The sequence below is a fragment of the Lindgomyces ingoldianus genome (genome assembly GCF_010093535.1).
Source record: "Lindgomyces ingoldianus strain ATCC 200398 unplaced genomic scaffold BDR25scaffold_14, whole genome shotgun sequence".
NCBI classification, from domain to species: Eukaryota; Fungi; Ascomycota; class Dothideomycetes; order Pleosporales; family Lindgomycetaceae; genus Lindgomyces; species Lindgomyces ingoldianus.
The window spans coordinates 342,852-363,037 of record NW_022985175.1 but is presented as its reverse complement, the minus strand read 5'-3'; the positions used below and the strand labels follow the sequence as shown (position 1 = coordinate 363,037).

The following is a 20,186-nucleotide window of genomic DNA, read 5'->3' as shown; positions in this document are numbered from 1 at the left end:
TGAATTTGGGAGAGGTGCGGAGCTCGTGGTCACCTCCGCCATGGAGCCCATCGCCAAGCCGACCGCTTCGCAGAAAATTGTTTCGAACTGCGATAAATGAAACTACGCCTCCGATAGCCTCAGCAAGTCCACCTGCATGGCATCACCTGCACCGCAGCGCCGCCTGACCCGCTCCATATTCTCTCTCTCCTCCAGCTTCCATGGGCTCCCTCATCGCACTTGCCATCGAGCGGCTACCCCTCCGCACGGCATGGACCATAGGCCCGCGTTGATTTGGCAGGCGCGATGCCTTTCGTGCTCTGCACCGCTATGGTCCGGCCATTCGTACGTTGCACACTATGGAATAGGACATGTGCTTTTTCTGGAGAGCCTTTAGCTGAGTTGACTGTGGACAGGAAATGGGCCTCTATTAAGCACGACAAGGCCAAAAACGACGCCGGAAAAAGCAGGCAGCGAGCCGTTCTCACCAAGGACATCTGCAATGCAGTTAAATGTATGTTGATCTCAGCTGGACACTCGGTCCTGCACACGTGATTATATGGCTAAGCTCTATGCTGCTCTCCCTCATAGTGGCAGGTCCAGACTCAAACATGAACCCTCGACTTGCACTTGCCATCTCCACTGCCAAGAAAAACCAGGTTCCTAAAAGCAGCATTGAGGCTGCAATTGCGCGCGGCCAAGGCCTTTCAGCTACTGGCGCCGCCTTGGAATCTGTGACCCTGGAAGCCATACTACCATCGTCGGTTGCGACCGTCATCGAGTGTCAGACGGACAACAAACTCCGAGCCCTCGCTGAGTTGCGCCTCCTCATAAAGGAGGCCGGAGGAACTGTGTCGCCAATTGGCTATCTGTTCGAGAAGAAAGGACGCATAATATTCCAAAAGAAAGAGGGCATTGGTGCTGATGAAATGCTGGAGCCAGCACTGGAAGCTGGCGCGCTGGATGTAGTTGAAGATGACCAGGGAAGGGTCATACTGTTTACCGAGCCTGCCCGGACTATGACAACGGCCGAGTCACTCGCAAAAACGCTCGACATGGAAATTGAGGAGAGTGACATCATCTGGGACCCGAACGAAGACACAAAAGTGGCTTTGGACGACGAAGAGGCGGCGCAGAAGTTTAATGGTTTTTTGGATGAGCTGCAGGAAGTGACAGGTATCCAAGGAATATACACAAACTGGTCAAAGGGAACCGTGTCTGATGACGTGTGGGCGGATCTCCAGAGTAAAGTAGCCGTGTAGATATCGTTCTCGCATACTCGTATGATAGTGTACACTACTGTACAGCAATGTAGAAAATTTTACGCTGTGCTACCGTATGCCCCGCTAAACGCCTCTGTCCCAGGATATGATCTCACCATGCACATCGTTGTGATGCAAACCTTCGGACCAATTCATGGAACAGCAAAGGTAACATTGGTTGTCTCTTCGCTGTGTCTGCGTTTCGATTCCTGGCCCAGAAATCATCCCTATTGGCCCCTCTCTCTCGCCTCCTGTTCATCCCTTTGCCGTCTCGCTTCCATCCGCACCCGCTTTAACCTCTCCAGTTCCTTTGCAATCTCTTCGCGCTCGTACGGGATCTTGTGCGTTTGACTCTCCTTCGGCCAGAAGTCCGGAACTGAGAATTTGCCGTCGAGATTCGTGCCGAAGTAGTACATGATGCCTATTGGGAACAGTATGTACATGCCGAACTAAGATAACAGTTATTAGAGTTTGGCTCCTGGGGAAGGGAAGGTGGAATGGAAAGGAATGGAGGAAAGGAAGTACCTTGAAGACTTCAAGATTAGGGCCACCCATTTTGATGACTGCGAGGCGAGGGAGCTGCGGGGAGAATATTGTCGCTGAAAGCAGATCTCGTGAGGTTGATATCCGCGTGGAGATGGTTCGTGAACAATTCGCAGATGGTTCGGAAACAGTGGGGTTCAGATAGATTCTCTTGGCAATGGCAGAGGTATATTGGTTTGAAAGGATTCCCCTCTCCGCTAGCACTACTTCGCACAGCTAAGGAATCCACTTGCCAGTCATATGTGACTTATAGTATGATCCTTTCTTTCAGTGTCCTCGCACCCCTCGTGCGGTTCAGGGCGGTACGATTAATAATCTGTTCACTGGCCTATCAAAGGCTCACTTTTTCCGTGCCTCGGCTCTTCTAAAGCTCAACCGCAAAGCATTGCTCCTAGCAGTAGTTATCCCTAAGTTTCTCTCGCGCCCCTCTCCCTAGTTCCTTGACACGTTTTCAACTTCGTAATCTTCCCCCTCTCTTCCCTCTCTCTTCCTTCTCCCCAGAGTCAATTTCGAATGTTGTATTACTATGGCTGAAGAACCCATCCAACTCGAGTACCGCGGCAAAGTGGCCATCATCACACTCAACCAGCCCAAGAAACTCAATGCACTGAACCAAGATCTCTACTTCAAGCTTGCCTTGTGCATGCATGAAGTTGCAGCACGGGATGATATATATATCACCGTTCTCACAGGGAAGGGGCGGTATTTCTCCGCGTAAGATTCTACCTATTTTCACATGCGTTTAGTGCCTGTGTTTGGTGGATATTTACTATTCTGATGCTTCTGGATCTAAAGACGTTAACATTCCGTTCTATACAGAGGAGCAGACGTCTCTATTGGCGGCTCCCAACCCAGCTCGGGTGACACCCGACGGTACTGGCTACAAAACTTCGTCTCCAATAACCTTCACATAACTCACGCCTTCTACACTCACCCCAAGATCCTGGTGACGGCTCTTAATGGCCCAGCAGTTGGTCTCTCTGCCGCCCTCATCGCATTCTCCGACTTTATTTACGCGGCACCGCATTCGTTTCTATTGACGCCCTTCTCGTCCTTGGGTCTCGTGGCCGAAGGAAATGCGAGCGTAGGCTTTGTGCGGAGGCTGGGCATTAGTAAAGCAAACGAAGCGCTCATAATGAGTAAGAGAATTACATGCGGAGAGCTTGTGCACACGGGATTCGTCAATAAAGTGATCGACGTGGGGTCCAAGGACTCTCCCAAGTTTTTGGAACAAGTTTTGAAGGAAGTGGATGATCGGCTGGGCGAGCATTTGAACAGCGACAGCTTAGTAAAGATCAAGGCGTTAATTCGGAAACCGGAAATGGAAGTTCTGGATAAACAGGGAGTGGAGGAGGTATTTGCGGGACTGCAGAGATTTTTGAAGGGTGTGCCTCAGGTATGTCCCTTGCATTCGTTTATGGCCATGAAATCGTAAGGATAAAGCTAACCTTTACCAAGGAGGAATTTAGGAAGATTGCAAGTGGGGAAAAGAAGCACAAATTATAGATATGCGATGTATTGTCGGGAAGAAATTGAGACCAGGTGGATCTAGGTGGACCTGGATGGATATAGCCCCTTGAGGGTAATGCTACCTCAATTGCTCAATATACTGTGGGCTTCGCTCGTCTATCCCAGTGATGCCCCTCCCTCTGAAGCTAGAAGCTCACCGCCCAGAGGTTCTGAGTTGGGATTGCCGGGATTCAACATTCGTTGGTCAGGAGATGGCTTAGTTTCCCGAGCCTTTTTCCTCTCCTCCGACTGAGCATGTGTGACATAACTCGAATACCGCAAGACCGCGAATAACATCAGCGCGGACACTCCGATGGCAATCGCGGCTCGTCTGGTCAGCACCCATCTCAGTCCCTCAACCTCGCTTCTTGCGTCCGAATTCAATGCGACCGTGATCTTGTAATTTAGTTCCTGAATCTGTCCCTCTTATTAGCCGTAGCGCCGATCCGCACAAAACAGACCTACCTTGGTCTCCATAGTCCTTTGTTCTTGCCTGACCGCCATCTTTCTATCATCAAAGAGGCCCTTCAATTCATCTTTCAGTGCTGTGGTCTCCTGCATTAAGCGCTGATTCAAGATATCAACCTCATGCTGTAGCCGGTTTCTTTCCGTCCTCATTTTCTCTGTCTCCCCTTTCCGGTTATTACTGATCTCGGTCCGCAGCTCACTGCATGCTGCCCGAAACAGATACGTCTCGTTCTCAACATTGGATTTGCTCACTAGGCTTGCGCGGGCTAGCTCCATATTATCAGTCAAGATTCCTCGGACAGCTTTCATAACCGTGACGGCCTGCTCTTTATTGAAGCCGCTCTTGGCTAGATCTTTTACGAGGCTATATGTATCGAAATGATGGACGTAGGGCGGGGGCTTGAGGTGGGGTGGCTTCTGTTTCTCTTCCTCTGCCGGCGACGGCATATGGAGAACTGTATCTAGATGCTTCGACTCGGGCATCCGCAGAGGGTCTGATGTGGACTGAGAAACGGACTCAGAGCCGCCGAGAGTTTTGGGAGGAGAGGGGGACGAAGGTGGGAGCACCCCTTCCTCCTCCTCTTCTTCCACAGCATTTGCACGGGGACTTTTAGAATCGAGTTCCGCCGGCTTTTCTTTCTTTTCCTCAGAAATTTCTGCCTCTCGAAAGTGTGGTGCTGGCTCTTGAGCCGTGCCGTATCTCTGAACCACCCTCGATTGTGCCCTACGGGCCGCGGTAGTTACGTCCTTCGACAAGCGCACATCCCGACGCACAATCCGGGATGCTGTTTGCGGAGAATTGAGCGGACGGTAGAAAATAGGCCAAAGAAAGGGTAGGCGTGCAGCGGCCATGTTCGCGGTCTCGTTGAGGTTTGTTGTCTAAACGAGCATTCCGAAATGGTTGCCAATCATGATCTTGGCACACGCACACCCTGGACCTCGGGACTCGTTCAAACTTTAATTAATAAAACATCCTCCTGAAGCAGACTAGACCACAATGTTTGCCATGCCCAAGACTCGTCATTCTCGTTTCTTTCCGAAAGGTTGTCATTCCTGTGGCATTCTTCAAGGGCTTCACATTATAGTCATACGTGAAGAAATATTTAGGTATCGACTTTTGCATTCACAACAGGATATAGATAATGTCTTCCTTTCCGGCACGACCTACCTATCTATCTACCAGTACGCCGAGCTTGTCCCTTTTCTGGTATCAGTCCCAAAACTATACAATTATCATGCCATCCCGTGGAAATCTAGGCTCCAATATTCTTCCCCAAGGTCTCAACATAACTCTGGTCCTTTGCGGACTTTGTTGCCAAGATTGCAACTCTCAAAGATACTCTGAGAGGGCAGCTTTGACCTCCGGGGATAATCTCTCCTCCACGAGGACCACGATCCTGCCATTGTGCCGAGTATTCGCCTCTTTCAGGTACTCTCTCACCCATGTCTTCACATTTTCGATCTCTGGGAATGGATCTCGCGGCACTTTCTTGCATGTATGCAGCTGTGTGAAACCAACTCCAAATGAAGCGTCATCGACGTCTGCATCCGGGATGATATCATCGTTGGCAGCTGGAACGGGTGGATTTAGCAGGAGCTCCAGCAGTCGTTGGCATGTCAACCCCCAACCTTTGGGATACCTGGTTGACTATCAATGAAATGCTGCAGGATTCTTTGGATGAACAGACTTACCTGTCTACGAAAGCTTGCGAGTCAGTCAGAGTCTTTGTGTAGGACACTACAGCAGTCTTGCGATCGGTTGGGCGGGTGAGTTTCTGAGTGTCAGGGAGAATAATCGTGAGATAAATGGGCTTGAAGACGCTAAGCGAAGCATTAGTAGGTTGGATCAAGGTCTTTGTGGATTGAAGAATGCCACTCACTCATGCTGGACTTGATCCGTGACGTTGATGAAGAAATCCGCGCCAAGGCCTTTGTCCTGGCGGGCAGATATGAAGTGGTAGAAGGCAATGAAACGTTGTTGGAATATCTCTGTCTTCATACTCGACAACCGAGTTAACATTAACTGGACAATGGTAACAAAGTACTGTTGCAGTGCTTCGGGAGGGATACAGGCAATCACGGTCTCAATCAGCTCGAAGGCATTGACTTCATGGGCTTTAGACGAGACTAACTTTTGGAAGATACCTAGGATTGGCTCGACGCGGTTTTGTGCAACAATATCTGTTGCGTCACGGGCGATGATGGCTGTAAGCAACCGAGTCAAGGCGGGCACATTTCCTTTGGACTCCCACAGAGAGGGCATCAAGATGGGTTCCAGCAATGACTTGTAGTACTCCGACAATTGACCAGAAGGATTTGCTTCTAAAAGTGCGGCGAACAGCTGGAAAACGTAAGGAATAAACTCTTGTACGTCTTCCTGTAAGATGGCCGCGAATGGATCATATAATTTCGTCTCGAGGTTAGCGCTTTGGGTGGGTCCAGCGAAACGGATCAAGGCTCCGATGCTTTCAAAAAGGTAGTATTGGAACCGAGGATTGCTGGGATTGTGCCTGATGACTTTGGTTATGTTGATGAAGCTGTTCAAGACAATGTCAACGATAGGCAACACTCCTTCCCGGATGAAGATGAGAACTCGCATCACACACTTCATCAGGAATTCGTTCTCCTGGATCTTCTCGGGTGCGGTGTTCTTGGTGATTAGCTTGAAAAGATGCGTGATGAGGTCCTTGGACACTGCCACTACATCGTCCTTGGGGATAATTGGCTGCCGATTGTTGTCGGTCATGAATAGCGCTCGTTCAGCGGCAATAGCAGCGTAGGTGTGAATGACATAGTTTGAATTGGCAAGGTGGTTGACAAGAAGGGGGAATGCTGCGTGCCAATATTGAGGGGTCATCTGGCTGCGGAAGACGTAAATGAACTTTATCGCATCCACTTTCAGGATCGGCTCAGCGTCGGCCGCCTGTAAGTCCCCCGCAATATTCTTCTGGAAGAAGTCAAGGACATCAACATGAGGATTTACTGTCAAAACACCCTGAGCCGCTGTGGCTGTCCCTGTGCTGGCAATGGCGGAGAAGAGGTAGACTGCTGTGTCCTTGGATCTCCAATTGCTCTTGTCGTTCTGGTAGGACTGAAGGTAGTTATCTATGTATTTCTTGCCCGTTGATGTGACTAGTTGCTCGAAGCGAGACATCAGCTGGCGGAGGAAATTGGTAGCCGCCCGCCGTCTCGTATCATTGTCAGAGCCCTCCAGATCCCTTCGGATGAACTCGATAGGCTCATCCTCGAAGAGCTCAACATCAGATTCTCGTAGCGTGAGGTTCGGCAGGATGACTTTCTCAATCACCTGAACCAGGACCGGCTCGCTGTTGAAATTCTCAGCGTAGTGTGTGCCTGCAACAGCGGTGAGGAACTGGAGGGCTCTGCTGACTAATATATCGTATTTCGTCTCCAGGCCGATGTTCATTAGAAAGGTCCAAGAGCTCTCGATGAATTGATTAAGCTGGGAGCCGAAAACATCCTCGTACTTCTGAACATAGAGCATGACGGCTTCAAAGATTCCCGCCTTGATGAACTCGAGGATGCCGGACTCACTGTCGTCTTGAGAATGGAGTGCCGGGTTGTCGTAGACGAGATACTTGTGCAACAGGCTGGAGATAGCGGCGATGTTGTCCTCGAAGACGGGGGGCAGATCCTGACATGACAGGTCGTAGAAGAGCTTAATTATCAGGTTGAGGGTAGTGAAGGCGTTCCTGAGGGTGTCGGGGTCCTTTGCATTGGCTATGACGGAGTCGGTGTTCTCCATGAGGGTCAGGAAAGGGGTGCTGAACTTGGAGAGGACGTGATTGATTTCGGTGAAAAGGTCGTCGGAGCGGAACAGTGGACGCCAGCGCTTGAAGATGGAGTGGGCGACATGGAGTACGCCGTTGTTGACAGTTGGGTTGTCGGGGGTCAGACGCGCAATCAGGTCGTCGACCAACGTGTCCCAGCGCTCCCAGAAGTCGCTGTCCGCAATTGCGCTGATGGCTTCACCGAGCTGGGACTGCAAATTGGGCGGCACAGAGACCATAAGGCCGATCAGCTCGCTCTTGATGGCGGCGACCTCCTCAAGAGGCAGCCTGTAGTTGCCGGCCTCGTCCACCCAGTTGCGCTTGACGAAGTTCTTGAAGTACAGCACGCTGGCCAGCCGCGTCGTCGGGGGGAACGCCTCAGAGGCGACGATCTGGAGGAGAGCGAGCGAGAAGCCGGGCTGAGTCTGCTGCATGGCGATGGTCTTTTCCGCTTGCTTGCTCTGGCGGGGGTCCAGGCTGGCTTGCAACAGGTCGGCGAGGGGCTGGAGGTTCGCCATGGCGAGGGCGGGAAGGGCACCGGAGGAACTGCAGGGAAGGTGAGTAGGAGGGGGTGCGACGGCGCGGTGGAGCGGGTGCTGGGTGGGTGCTGGGCTGATGTTGGGTGAGTGTAGTGGTGTATGGGTTGTGTATTGTTTGGGGGGGGGACCTGCAGGAAAAACGTCAACAGCTTGGGCCGCTAGCCTGTGCACCGACCCCAGATTTTCATGAGGCGCCGCCCTGTCGGCTTCCAGGTTCCCATGACACGACCCTTTCACTCTTCCTTTTTCCACCAGCCGACAAATCTCGCCAACACCATGTCCTTCATTCACCGCTGACCGCTGACCTCTTGCCCGCTCTACCACTCCTCCCTTCTCCCTTCTCCCTCCTCCCTCCTCCCTCATCCCTCCTCTCTCCTCCCATCCGCCTGCACACTCGCCCTCGTCCTTCGTCGTCCTAGGTAGATGGGCTCCTCCACCCCCGCCAGCCATCGAGCTTCTCCCCCCTCCACCCCAAGCACAGCGCCCATGACTGACCCTCTCCACCTCTCTCGCTGCAGTACACCTCTCTGCCGTCTGCACCTATAGTTTCACAATCGCTGCTGGTTCTATTCTTGAACAGCGCACCCGCCGCGACATATGCCTCCGCCGACAGGACATGTCCCACGCACGCCCGACAGACGCACCTCCTCGTCGGCGCTCTTTGGCGCCTTCAGGTCCCTTACTAGTGGCCGCCTCAAGAGCCCGACCCCCCCCGACATGCCATCTCTCGGGTCTGATCGCCGTCCCGCTTCCGTCGCAGGAGCTCGCGCTGCCTCCGCAGATGGCCATGTGCAGCAGTCCCCTCCAGATATAGTCGCGGACGATGAGAAGGCGCTGGGCGGCCCTCCAGACATAGTCGTGGACGATGAGAAGGCGCTGGGCGGCCCTCCAGAGCTGGGCGTTCTTGTCGCGCAGCTGCACGGTAGCCTTCCACTGTCCGACAGGGCTCTGGCGGTTCGCAAGATATGCTGCATACTGGAAGAATACCCTGTTCGCAATGTGCTTCCGTTATGGGCTGCGGGCAGTCACCTTCTCGCCAACGAGCAAGCTGCGGAGGGGGTTGAGGCAGGATATATGCTCCTCAAGAGCTGCGCGGCCCTGTCAGATCTAACTCCCGTCGAGCGAAATGTCCTTTTCAATGCGATTGCGCTTCGTGAGGGCGATAAGAACTTTGACCTACGTCTCCAGGCTGTATCCATCCTGACTAATGGTGGCCGCAATGTCGAAGCCTTCGAAACGTCCGTCGCATCCTTCATCCTCAATTCTCTTGATTCTTGCTTTAAAGAGAGTCGCAATGCTTATAATGCATCCCGAAAGGCCCAAGGGAAGAAGAGCGTGGAGCAGCCAGCCAAAGAGGCTGAAAACATGTCTCGGCTTTTTCAATATGTAATCGACATCTCCAGATTCAACTCCAAGATATTCAGCGAGGATGATCTCGAACTGTTACTTAACAAGGTCATGGGCATCTGCCAAGAGACAACCCAGCCAAGCGATATCGAATGTGCTATCAAATTATTCGACACAATCATCACTTACGTCCATGTACCCAAGAACGCCCTCAAAGCCTGCCTCGAGGTTCTCTGCGCCATCCATCGCCAGCTCGCCGACCTCCAGGAGCAAACGTGGAACACACTAAGCAATCTTTTCAAATCCCATATCGGCCAGGCAGCAGTCTCATCGCTGCTGAAAACGCTCCTTGATGGTCCCATCAGGAAAAGCCGCCAATACAGCGTGTATCGGGGGGTAATCCAGGTCCTGCAGCTGCTATTACTGGAAGATGGACGTAATGGACTCCCTATAGTCCCCATATCCTTGCTCTTCCCTGCCTTGAAGTCTTCTATCAAGACGGAACACAAAACTCAAGAGTCCTTCGTCATGGGTCTAATAGCCGCGATCCTGGCCGAGGAGAAATTGAGGGATCTGCTTCTTAGCGAAGCAGATTGGAGTGATCTCATTTATATTATCCGGACGTGTGCAGAACGCGAAGACGACAGAGAAACTGCAATCGCAGCAAAAACAGCGGCGGAAAAAGCAGTCTCCAAAAAAACTGCGTCCGCGGCTGGGAATGGTTCCCACGTCACTGGTTGGTACTCGCCCCTTTGTTTTATACCCACTGATCGATTCCTAGGTAATGTTGGAGCTCTATCGAATAAAGCAGCTTCCGAAGATGTGGAACCTGAGAGCGTGTCTAACTTTGACTCATCCACAATTGGCCCTACAGCGTATCGGAGACTGTCGGACGATAACTTTTCGCAGATCCTATGCAGCCTAGATGGGATCAGCACAGGCATGGATCTCATTCAGAAATCTGCCGTCATGGAGCTTTTCATGCACGTCACGAAGCGGTTGAACGATTCAACGACCGAAAATATGATCAGATTCTATACCGAACAAGGATACTTCCACCCTTCAAATAGCCACTGGCTGGAAGCCTGTCGCCGGTTGGTAGAGGGCGTTCTTAAGGATGCAACGAGGCCACAGTCGCTACGGATCTCTACCGTCAAAGTCTTACGAGAGACATACAACACGGTCGATGGCCTTTGCGTTGGTGATGATGTGCTGCAATGCGCGGCTCTTCTCTTGGACAACATTAAAGCAGAAGAAGATGTAACAGTCTTGAATGCACTCGTCGATTTTGCTGTTGATGTTGCTGATCGAGCTCCTGACGCCAATTTCCCGGACACGATAGACTTATTGAAGACCCGATTGGAAGCACCCCGAGCATCATTTCATTCTCTGGGGACCGCTTCTCATCTTCGGGCATCTCAACCTCTTACTAAGCCGGGTCAGCCACTGGGATCAGCCTGTAACGTTATTGCTACCGCATTTGTCCGTCTTTTCACCCGGAGCGTGACCAAGTCTGCGCGAAAGACACTTCTCCTTTACAACATCCTTCGATACATCGCGGGCTCTGATTTATGCGAGAGTGACGCTCGCTTAACGGCACTCAAACTACTCTTCCGTCTACGGGCTGATTCCAACCACTCTCTTATCGTGAGTGCTTCATCGGAAGGTGAAACTATTGCCACAGTTCTGTGTCGTACTGCAGAAACAGCAGTAGTCTATGATAAACTTGACAATGGCACACCCGCCGATCCAGCACGACCAGAGGATCAAAATTCGTGGAGGGAACAGCGAAAAGTTTCCGGCAGCAGCCCTCACTCTTCACTTAGCAGGCATACTAGTCGCCATAACAATGCTACTGGTCGTGTCTCCAAGCCAATTCCGCCATTATGGATGTACCCTGGCCCTAAAGGACTTCCCGAAGATCCATCTACCCAATCTAGTCGTGTGGTCTTTGCCCATATTGATGATGAAGAATACCCGCTCAGCGATGATCTTCTCGACCTTCAGGTCACCTTGTGGCTCGAGTTGGTGATTTCCTTGCTGCAGAAAGCGTCAGACTGGGAAATCTACAGCTATATACTAGTCCACCTTGGCCCGCAGCTGTCTAACCAAGCACTCGTACGAAGCTGTGTTCCGCAATTGAAAATGTTGAGAAGCGTCGCTTGCGAACAAATTCGAGGATCCACATTTCATGAGCCTCCAGGTTATACGTTGCTAAAGAAAGCAGATGTTGCCGTTTGTCTGTTCCACATCCTCACAGTCCTTATCAGTTACCATGACGAGTACGAGAAAAGCGAGGAAGACGAGCTCGTAAAGACTTTTCTCCATGGAATTGGGTCATGGGACCGAACTGCAAAGTGGTGCATCCATGCCCTTACTGTCTGTTGCCATGAAATACCGCGCTCGGTGAGCAAGTCACTCGACAATATCATTCAGAAAATGTCTCAGATCATCACAAAGCCTACAACGGCTATCCATATCCTGGAGTTTCTCACGTCCATGGCCCGTATGCCCGATCTTTACAAGAATTTTCGGGAAGATGAGTTCAAAATGGTGTTTGGTGTTAGCTTCCGTTATCTACAGCATGTCCGAGATCAGCGCGAACGTGCCGCTGCCGCCAGTGCGTCGCAGCCTGGTCACCGCTCTCTTTGGCAGAGCGGCGTTTCACGTGATTTCGCGACGGCTTCAGATCAGAATTCGTCAATGAAAGCCAAGGCCGCAGCAGATGATCTACCTCAATACGTATACTCGCTCGCCTATCATGTCATTACGTTCTGGTTCATGGGGTTGAAGATGGAGGACCGACCAAGACAAATACCATGGATCACCAAAAACCTTATCTATACTGACAGTAAGGGACATCAGGTTATGGAAGAGCAAGGGCAAGTCATTGTAGATATGATGAACATGGTAGCATATTCGGATCGAGACGAAACTATACGCGATCCAAACTTTGCAAAGGAGACTGACGGTGAAGTGTGGAAGAAGACTTGGATCGTAGGCCACAGCTTGATGACTATCGAGACGGGGGCTAGAACGGGCGTGTCGTTGATCACAAGCAGGAGACCCGTAACTATCCCCCCGCTGAGTGCACATTCTGCTCTGAATTTACTAATTATCAACATAGTGTGGAACTCGTTACCTGTATCATCGCCCGCTGCTTGCACCACCTCCACGCCATCAAGTTCCTCTCACCACTGGCCTTGCTGCGGAAGCTTTCAAGACTTCCTCGTATATCGGCATACTGCCTGACGATATCTTCCAAACCTACTATGCGCCCTTGAATTTAGTGGACCCTCCGATTCCATTGCCAGACGATGACATGACACGCCGCGCTATTGAAGCATTCGACCGCAATGCTACTGTAGATGGCCACAAAGTTGGCGTGATTTATATTGGTGAGGGGCAGATGGAAGAGAGGGAGATACTGATGAATGATATAGGATCTGCGGCGTACACGTCCTTTCTGAATGACCTAGGCACGCTCGTGCGCCTTAAAGGTGCCAAATTCAACACAGGCGGACTGGACACTCGCAATGATGACGATGGAGAATTTACTTTCTGCTGGCGAGATCGTTGCATCGAGCTGGTTTTCCACATCACGACCATGATGCCGACCAATCCCGAGGACAACATGACCTATGCGAACAAGAAGCGCCATATCGGTAATGACTTTGTAAACATCATCTTTAACGACTCTGGCTTCCCATATAACTTTGACACTTTCCCTACGGCCTTTAATTACGTTTACATTGTCATCACACCGGAGTCCCGAGCGTCTTTTGTTGACAGACGTCTGGATACGGATCCAGACGGTAAGAAACGCTACTACAAAGTCCAAGTTATTCCCAAGCCTGGTTTTCCAGACATTTCGCCTGCCGCCGAGAGCAAAATTATTAGTAGAGCGCATTTGGCGGCTTACTGCCGCCTCATAGCCATAAACGCATGCGTTTTCTCCCAAGTCTGGTCTATTCGCGAGGGAGGCGAATCGGTTTCGTCTTGGCGCAACCGTCTGCGCGAGCTTGAGCGACTTCGGACGCGGTATGGAGCTAGAGATGCCCCAACCGCTTCTTCCCCATCTTCTCCGCATAATACTACTCCCGGAGCAAGCCTCTCAAGCCCGCCATCTAAGAGCGATGCGTTGACGTTCAAGCGCACCAGCGTCGCTACTTTTATTAGCGAGGGAACGAGTCGGAGTAGTATCACTGGCGGGTCCCAACAAGATATTGCGCTGTGATGACCAAAAAAAATTCTAATCCGGCTTTTGCGCTGCTTTACGTCTCTGGGAGGAGCCTATTCCACCTTTCGCCCGTGTTTCTGGAAAAGGCATTTACGCACAGATACCCCGGTTTCTTTCTCCGTTTTGTGTCGAACGTTTTTATACTTTTTGTTATGCTTGTATGATTGCATTGCATGGTGTTGTGGGTAGGCATGGTGCTAAGGCACGTGTCATAAAAGTTTTCGTTCTTATTTCGGCACCTTTTACAACCTTGCAGGTCCTGGCTAGATGTTTAGTAGGTGGGAAGCTAGGAACAAGATAACTATTTCCTGGCTTGGAGAGAATAGTCTTGTTGGGGGACGTAGATGAGAGGGGACGTGGATGGAAGCTTGGCTTTTGTAAGCGTATTGTATACATAGGTCGCACCTTACTTGCCTTTGACTACTCCGAATACATACTCCCATTTTACAAAGCTATTTCCCTATTGAATTTTGCCTCTGGTAGCCTTGAGTTAGTTAGCTTCCATACCACTACCTAACGTTCTTCGTCGTGTGCACGCGAGCAAATACCACATTGTTTACTAACTTCTAAATTAGGCTAGTGTAAGAAGCGCGCCATACCACGCACCTACTCTAGGCCTAGCGTACGTCCCTTCTAATCCCCCACGGCTTGGGCACCTTCCCCCTAAGCAAACACCAACCCAATATTCTTCGTGGAGTGAGCTCATTTTACTCATTTTGACACTAGGACCTATCTCTTCGAATCCCGCCCCCCCTTTGTGCCCATTTACATATTTAGATTTCAAGTCCATAAAGTCCCATAAAAACTCTCCATCCAATTCAAAAATCAAAGCAACACCCACTCTGCGGACAAAAACCTCACCTACCGGGAATCTATCAAGGGCGCGGAAAATGCCAAAAGGATAAGAGAAGATCCATAGTTCATGGCGGGATTGGCGAGGAAGAACGGTTCTGCAACTTTCCTTGCTGGCGCTTTTATGCCTCTGAGATTAGGGATCGCTTTCTTGTTTACTGTTTAAAGTGCTGTCTGTTGCTCTTGCCATGGATATAAAGGCCTGGTTGCGGTTCTCTCTTTGCTGTATATATAGCAGGCCCTGTTGATATCTACTTCTGGACTGAAGATGAGGCGAAGGAGAAGTGCATTGTTGTGTTAAAGCGTGTGATGGGCGAGGAGGATCAGGACGGGAACGGGCTGGATGTCAGGGTGGTCCATATTGGAGCTGCAGTAGCCTAAGTACGCGGCTGCACCCACGTGGGGCAATTGAGTGAGGTAGGCAAGGTGGTTGTGAGGAATATCAAGAGACAGAAAGGCGCCAGTAAGGTTTGCTATAAGGTTTTGGGTGTTTGATTGGTGGAGTAGAGAGTACATTTACTTCCCAGTGCTAACAAGACAAGCATAGTGGAGCTAGGATGGAAGAGGGAGCACACAGAATGAGAATTCAGTTTAACGGGTTGTCACGCTAGTTATGCCCTAAGATAGTTGTCATCTAGAAGATATAAAAATGAGAAGCCTAGTTGAATGCAGAACCGGAAATAAAAGAACCCTCCCTTGATCCAAAAAAAAAGACGATACGTTTATCGTACATCTGTAAGATCCCTCGTACTCAAAGGTCCGTCACTTTCATGCCCGCGTGAAGCAGCCCGAAGCTTTGATCGTGTTTCTAAGATGTACATGGAAAAAGTGTGAAAATCGAGCTAACTACATGGCCTTAGGTCGAAGGGCCATGCTGAAGAACCTGCCGAATAGCCGGTAAAGAAATATGTACACCTTGATACATTGAAGAAAGGCAATTGAAGGGGACAATGGCGTGGAATTCACCAAGAATCGTCATCATCTGAACTCGGGTCCGGATGTATCGGCCTTATCAACTGAAATGGCGCATCAACAACCTCATCCCCACTCCAGCTAACATGAACCTCAAATTTTCTGGGTCTCGTGACATTCCGCAAAGGGGCCAGCATCTTGCTTTCACATGTTGGATCCCTGAAGCCGTCAAAGTATAACAGACTGACCCTGATGAAGCTCAAATTGGGCATGTTGGCGATTATCCGCCAAGTCTCTTCCCAAGTCGCCTCGTCGTTCGGAGGATAGAGAGCAGGGTTGTTGAGGAGAAGTTGTTGTGCGATGGGGTCGTAGATAGGCCAAGACATGCACCACTCGAGATCGATGGTTTGGATCAAGTCAAAGCGGTGCGGGAGAGTAGTGCAGGAGAAGTAGCGTAAGCAGTCGAGATCGGAGAAGGAAAAGGTGTTGGTCGAATAGAGGAATTGGATTGATTCGGAGTATCTGTGTTATATTAGATTCGATCATCTAATTGCATCTTTGAAGGAGGGAGGCCTACACCTGCCTGCAGGAGCGCAGTAGAGGAAGGATATTGCCATCTGTAGGTTCCATGACACCACTCATCGGTGCCCATATGTTGGCGCTGTCAACGGTGCCCCAACAACACTCCCGGCTCAAAGTGAGGCCATTGTAGCCGAGAGGACATTCGACAGCACTCGGGGCTTTGCACCTCAAGTGGCCGAGCCTCTGTTCCTTCAAAATCATATGCATTGTGCTGTCTCCTAGCACATATCGGTATATCATCTCCCGGAGTTCTAAAGGGAGCCGCAAGAGCCGCGATTGACTCTGGTCCAGCGTGTGCCCACGGCTCGACTCGGCGCAGCAGTCTGTCTTCTCCGGCGCAGCCGATTGCGCGACGGGAATGGTGAGGCGTCGCTGGGGCGGGCGAACAGGGAGCGGCCGTGGCGCCATCTTCTGCCGACGTTCAAATCGCTTTTTATCTTCGGACTCGGAATGTCGATGCAAACGGCCAGGACAGAAGCATGCTGCGAAGGCGACGTAGACGCAGACGACAGGCCCGCAGATGATGCTGATGGCTAAGCTGGATGCCCGCATGGTGAAGGCTGGTTTCGGCAACGAAGGGGGAAAAATAGGCTGTGGAAATGTTCAGTGAACAATGGAATACATATCAAGGCCGTGATTGCATGGTGGCAGGAAGGTGTTGGCTGAGTGGCGCCGCTGATGGTGGAATCAACACAGTGTGGAGACTGCGAAACGGAGAACAGAACGGCAAGAGAAGGACATAAAACACTGTAGGCGAGGGAATGAATAGAAGACGTCAGCAGAAAGTACAGTGAAATGACCACATTATTTTGCTGGAACCAAGGTGGGAGGAAGACTCAACGAGGGGTATAGCAGTGTCTACCAGGGGTTGAAGGCGGTCGCTGTCGGCAGAATCTGTTGTGCTTCTCATTATCACGTGAAAGTAGGCATCGACATGTGATGGAAGTGCTTGATCCCACGTCCTGCAGGACATGATCTTCTGAATATGCATATTGAAAGGAACAATCGGAAGCATCGTGTACTCGAGAAAACCACTACCAATATACATCCCTTCTCTCTACCTGTAAGCGGGAAGGGCTCTACGGTGGGCTGCCCAATCAACCTTGGGGTTGGCGTCCATCAATACTATATAAATCATAAAGCTCCTTAGACCCTTAGTCCACAATAATAACTCCTCTCATAACTTGTGCTCTTGTAAGGTTACACTATCATATAGCTACTGTATCGCCACCTGGTCTTGTCCCGTTTTATTTACACCCGAGTTCTGCTGCATCTTATCTTCTAACATAGAAAATGACAAGATTAAGAGCATTCGATGAGTTCTGGCAAGGAGAGTAAGCTGAGATCATAGAATAATTGGCCACTTTTCTGTCCAGCTGCTGTTTTGCCCGTTCCTAGTTTGCCCTTGAATACCAAGGTGAAGGGTGGTGGGTCTGGTTTGGCCCTGAGGATTGAACCCGTAGACGTATTCCGTGGACACTGTCTCGTATTGCTCGAAGGCGTTGGAAACTCCGTCACAACCAGCAAAATCGGAGAGGAGATCTTTAAAATGCCTCTGGGGGGTGCTTGGTAGGGTTGAAGTCCAGATCGAAATCCACGGGCTCGGAAATGATGTCGACTTGGCCACGTTTCGATGGAGGAAAGCGGGACATGCGGGCTTGGTGACTAGTCTTTGCTCTGTTTAAGCAGCTGTCGACTATACTACCGTTACCATGGTTCTAGCGATCTCGCTCACAACTTAGATACTTGGTTGCAGGTAATCTTGCTTCGGAGATGCCGTTCAACCCCTTTCTGGAGCTTGAGGTCCAGAATCTTCCTGAGCTCGTCGACAGTGAGGTTTCGAAAGTGAACGATTCCAGGGAGCGACGACCTGGTCCTAGATTTGTGTTTGAGAACACATTCTTCATCTTGTATACTCGAGGAGAATCACACAGCGATCTTCACCTAGTGTATTCTGTATCCCAGACACCATCGTGTCGACCATGGCAAAGCGATACCTATCCTGTTTTTTCTTGCGATTCTTGTCAGTAGGACTGAGGGTGTAGGCCTACATCTGAGCCTCTACCTATTGCACTTGAAGCACAGTTTTTTAGTTTACTCCTCAAAGCTCTAGGAATGGACCTGATGAAGTTTGTAGCCGATGTGATGACATCCTCACTAGAAAGGAGTCTAATGTTTGCTGAACTTTTACCATGTAGCCTTGCAACCACCTTCTTGCCTGTTCCATGGCCAAGGAAATACTTAGGGGGAACTAATAGGGGGAACTAAACAGATGCTTTTCCTATCATTTCTCGCCCACAACTACGTAGAGCTCCGTTAATCATCACTTTAAGTTCATATTTGACGGCTATAAGGCTGATTGTGCCCTGGAGTTTATTCCAACCCGGAATCCTTTCAAGCTTATGGGCAGGCTCGGTGCCTAGCAGGTCTAAACGTTCTAGCAACCAGTCGTTGGATCTACCTATGATTTTCCGTTCTTGTGAAGACACAAAGAGTAGCGGTGAGAAACTTTGGTGAGCTCGTTTCGAAGCGTACGGACGTTGTCAAAGGCCGTCTTGCCCTCTATCGTGTAGTGCGACGGATGAAAGCTCGCGTGTATGGGTCATCAAGGCGCTCTCAGCCTTCAATCTTGACCTATATTTCTATTTTGCTGTGCATGCTGGGGTCATGATTGAAGAATATCTCTGTCCCTTTCTCATGGTCCATGAAAGTCCGGAAATCTTTAGTAATATATTGCCCTATCAAGCAAATAAGGTAGTCAAGAATACACGCAGCTATGACTAAGTGATGAGCATTCTGGATAGTGACTAACGGAGGTCATCCTCACCTCTTAAAAAGGGCTGAATCTGGATGGCTACAAGCTCCTCCATAGCGACTACACACCCCTTTAGCTTACTTGGTAATGAGGTACGGGAACTTGCGTTCAGCACTTTCTAAGTAGAGATATGAATAATTGATCCTCTCAAGTGCCCAAGCTCAGCAAAGCATTTTGCGCCGGCACGAGCAGCTGTACTCTTGCCTGTAATTCAAAGTCAGCTCTTGACCTTGAAACATGCACAACGGTGTTCACGTACTAGTCCCTGGTTTGCTATAAAAAAAAGGCTCAACTACAACGCTCATTGACTATGCACAATTGTTGCCTTTAGCAGGTATCAGGCTTATCCCTATCTCAAGGAGTTGCTAGATGGCCTCCGGCCTATGCATACGCATATGCGGTCTGTGTTCTTCGAATAGGGTTCTGGGTTGGCCTGCTGCTGCTGTTAATATCCGGTATACGCATTGCCTGAATGTGGTTCTTCATAGTATTCGCCATCGGCAGGGTCACTGGTTGGCAGGATCATCGTATGGCGTTGCTAACACTATAATTTTAATCTCTTCAATTTCTGATAGGATATCGAAATTGGAAATGACACAGCTATCAATATATCGGTCAGGAAATCTACCAACTCTATGAGATCGGTCGTGACATCCAGGCTATCTAGAGGCATTCCCGCCATGAGGAAGCGCCAGACCTTGACTCTCACAAAATGCACGCACTTGTTCTAGCATTGAAAGTGGAATCTATTCTCAACTCTGGGCGAATTTTATAATTAGCCTGGTGTTGGTAGTCCGTCCGGTGAAGTTGTGGCCGAGCAGGTGGATTCCGAAGATCTTAGTATTCCGTAGCGAAAAGCTAGAATGATGGCCATAGAATGTGTTATTTGTCGTGGGGGGGGGGGAGATGCAATCGTTGAGAGGACCGACCTCTTTTTTTCTGAATCGTGCTCGTATTATCGGACGATTTGCGGTGTGATAGAGCGACAATTCATTATAGCAATGGGCATTGTGATAGAATCAGCCATGTAGCTTGTATATATGCTGTGAAGCTGCGGACTTCGCATGTTACGATTCCTATTTGAGGAGGTATAGAAAATTTAAGTCTAGGAGGAACATGGGATGGAGGCATCGCAAGAAGCCTGCCTGATTATGGGATTATCATTTGTTGGTTTCTATTCGACTACTCTCCTTATGGCCATTAACAGTTTGACATGTTCCAAAAAAAAAAAAATTTGGAGTGAGTTAATTGAAGGGCCGTGGCGGATTCACTCTGAACTGCCTCTGAAACCTGATGAACAACTGTTGAAACCCATTCAATGGCTTCGGGGTTATCTGAGTTGTGTGG

General features: G+C 50.1%; 8 protein-coding genes across 8 annotated transcripts; 4 read left to right on the top strand and 4 right to left on the bottom strand.

Annotated features, from left to right (window-relative positions):
• Nucleotides 1-309: 309 nt before the first annotated feature.
• Nucleotides 310-1,241, top strand: BDR25DRAFT_223039 (YebC-like protein; the record flags this gene model as incomplete). Its single annotated transcript, XM_033685085.1, has 2 exons — nt 310-493; nt 571-1,241. 2 exons carry the CDS (start codon nt 310-312, stop codon nt 1,239-1,241), a joined length of 855 nt encoding a protein of 284 aa, XP_033548096.1.
• A 113-nt stretch (nt 1,242-1,354) lies between these two features.
• BDR25DRAFT_24981 (uncharacterized protein) lies at nt 1,355-1,991 on the bottom strand. The gene is made up of 2 exons (XM_033686034.1): nt 1,767-1,991; nt 1,355-1,690 (listed from the first exon to the last, which is right to left on the bottom strand). The coding sequence occupies exons 1-2, from the start codon at nt 1,794-1,796 to the stop codon at nt 1,469-1,471; spliced, it is 252 nt and encodes an 83-aa protein (XP_033548095.1). The 5' UTR covers nt 1,797-1,991; the 3' UTR covers nt 1,355-1,468.
• An 11-nt stretch (nt 1,992-2,002) lies between these two features.
• On the top strand, nt 2,003-3,349 carry BDR25DRAFT_342551 (enoyl-CoA hydratase/isomerase). The gene is made up of 3 exons (XM_033693740.1): nt 2,003-2,498; nt 2,604-3,180; nt 3,243-3,349. The coding sequence occupies exons 1-3, from the start codon at nt 2,311-2,313 to the stop codon at nt 3,288-3,290; spliced, it is 813 nt and encodes a 270-aa protein (XP_033548094.1). The 5' UTR covers nt 2,003-2,310; the 3' UTR covers nt 3,291-3,349.
• A 61-nt stretch (nt 3,350-3,410) lies between these two features.
• BDR25DRAFT_285703 (uncharacterized protein) lies at nt 3,411-4,620 on the bottom strand (the record flags this gene model as incomplete). Its single annotated transcript, XM_033688202.1, has 2 exons — nt 3,759-4,620; nt 3,411-3,710 (listed from the first exon to the last, which is right to left on the bottom strand). The coding sequence occupies exons 1-2, from the start codon at nt 4,611-4,613 to the stop codon at nt 3,411-3,413; spliced, it is 1,155 nt and encodes a 384-aa protein (XP_033548093.1). The 5' UTR covers nt 4,614-4,620.
• Nucleotides 4,621-4,908: 288 nt separating this feature from the next.
• Nucleotides 4,909-8,189, bottom strand: BDR25DRAFT_303319 (Cse1-domain-containing protein). The gene is made up of 3 exons (XM_033689987.1): nt 5,642-8,189; nt 5,454-5,582; nt 4,909-5,401 (listed from the first exon to the last, which is right to left on the bottom strand). Exons 1-3 carry the CDS (start codon nt 8,068-8,070, stop codon nt 5,092-5,094), a joined length of 2,868 nt encoding a protein of 955 aa, XP_033548092.1. The 5' UTR covers nt 8,071-8,189; the 3' UTR covers nt 4,909-5,091.
• A 255-nt stretch (nt 8,190-8,444) lies between these two features.
• BDR25DRAFT_260641 (uncharacterized protein) lies at nt 8,445-14,062 on the top strand. The gene is made up of 3 exons (XM_033686662.1): nt 8,445-10,174; nt 10,220-12,507; nt 12,566-14,062. The coding sequence occupies exons 1-3, from the start codon at nt 8,689-8,691 to the stop codon at nt 13,673-13,675; spliced, it is 4,884 nt and encodes a 1,627-aa protein (XP_033548091.1). The 5' UTR covers nt 8,445-8,688; the 3' UTR covers nt 13,676-14,062.
• A 1,058-nt stretch (nt 14,063-15,120) lies between these two features.
• BDR25DRAFT_303317 (uncharacterized protein) lies at nt 15,121-16,860 on the bottom strand. Its single transcript, XM_033689986.1, has 2 exons — nt 16,020-16,860; nt 15,121-15,964 (listed from the first exon to the last, which is right to left on the bottom strand). Exons 1-2 carry the CDS (start codon nt 16,574-16,576, stop codon nt 15,493-15,495), a joined length of 1,029 nt encoding a protein of 342 aa, XP_033548090.1. The 5' UTR covers nt 16,577-16,860; the 3' UTR covers nt 15,121-15,492.
• Nucleotides 16,861-17,339: 479 nt separating this feature from the next.
• BDR25DRAFT_354502 (uncharacterized protein) lies at nt 17,340-20,043 on the top strand (the record flags this gene model as incomplete). The annotated part of the gene is made up of 20 exons (XM_033695328.1): nt 17,340-17,358; nt 17,401-17,441; nt 17,488-17,685; nt 17,747-17,997; nt 18,070-18,244; nt 18,334-18,385; nt 18,424-18,439; nt 18,466-18,537; nt 18,574-18,734; nt 18,829-18,840; nt 18,897-18,931; nt 19,000-19,086; nt 19,171-19,266; nt 19,328-19,366; nt 19,415-19,486; nt 19,525-19,578; nt 19,619-19,686; nt 19,760-19,811; nt 19,857-19,927; nt 19,977-20,043. 20 exons carry the CDS (start codon nt 17,340-17,342, stop codon nt 20,041-20,043), a joined length of 1,638 nt encoding a protein of 545 aa, XP_033548089.1.
• Nucleotides 20,044-20,186: the final 143 nt, after the last annotated feature.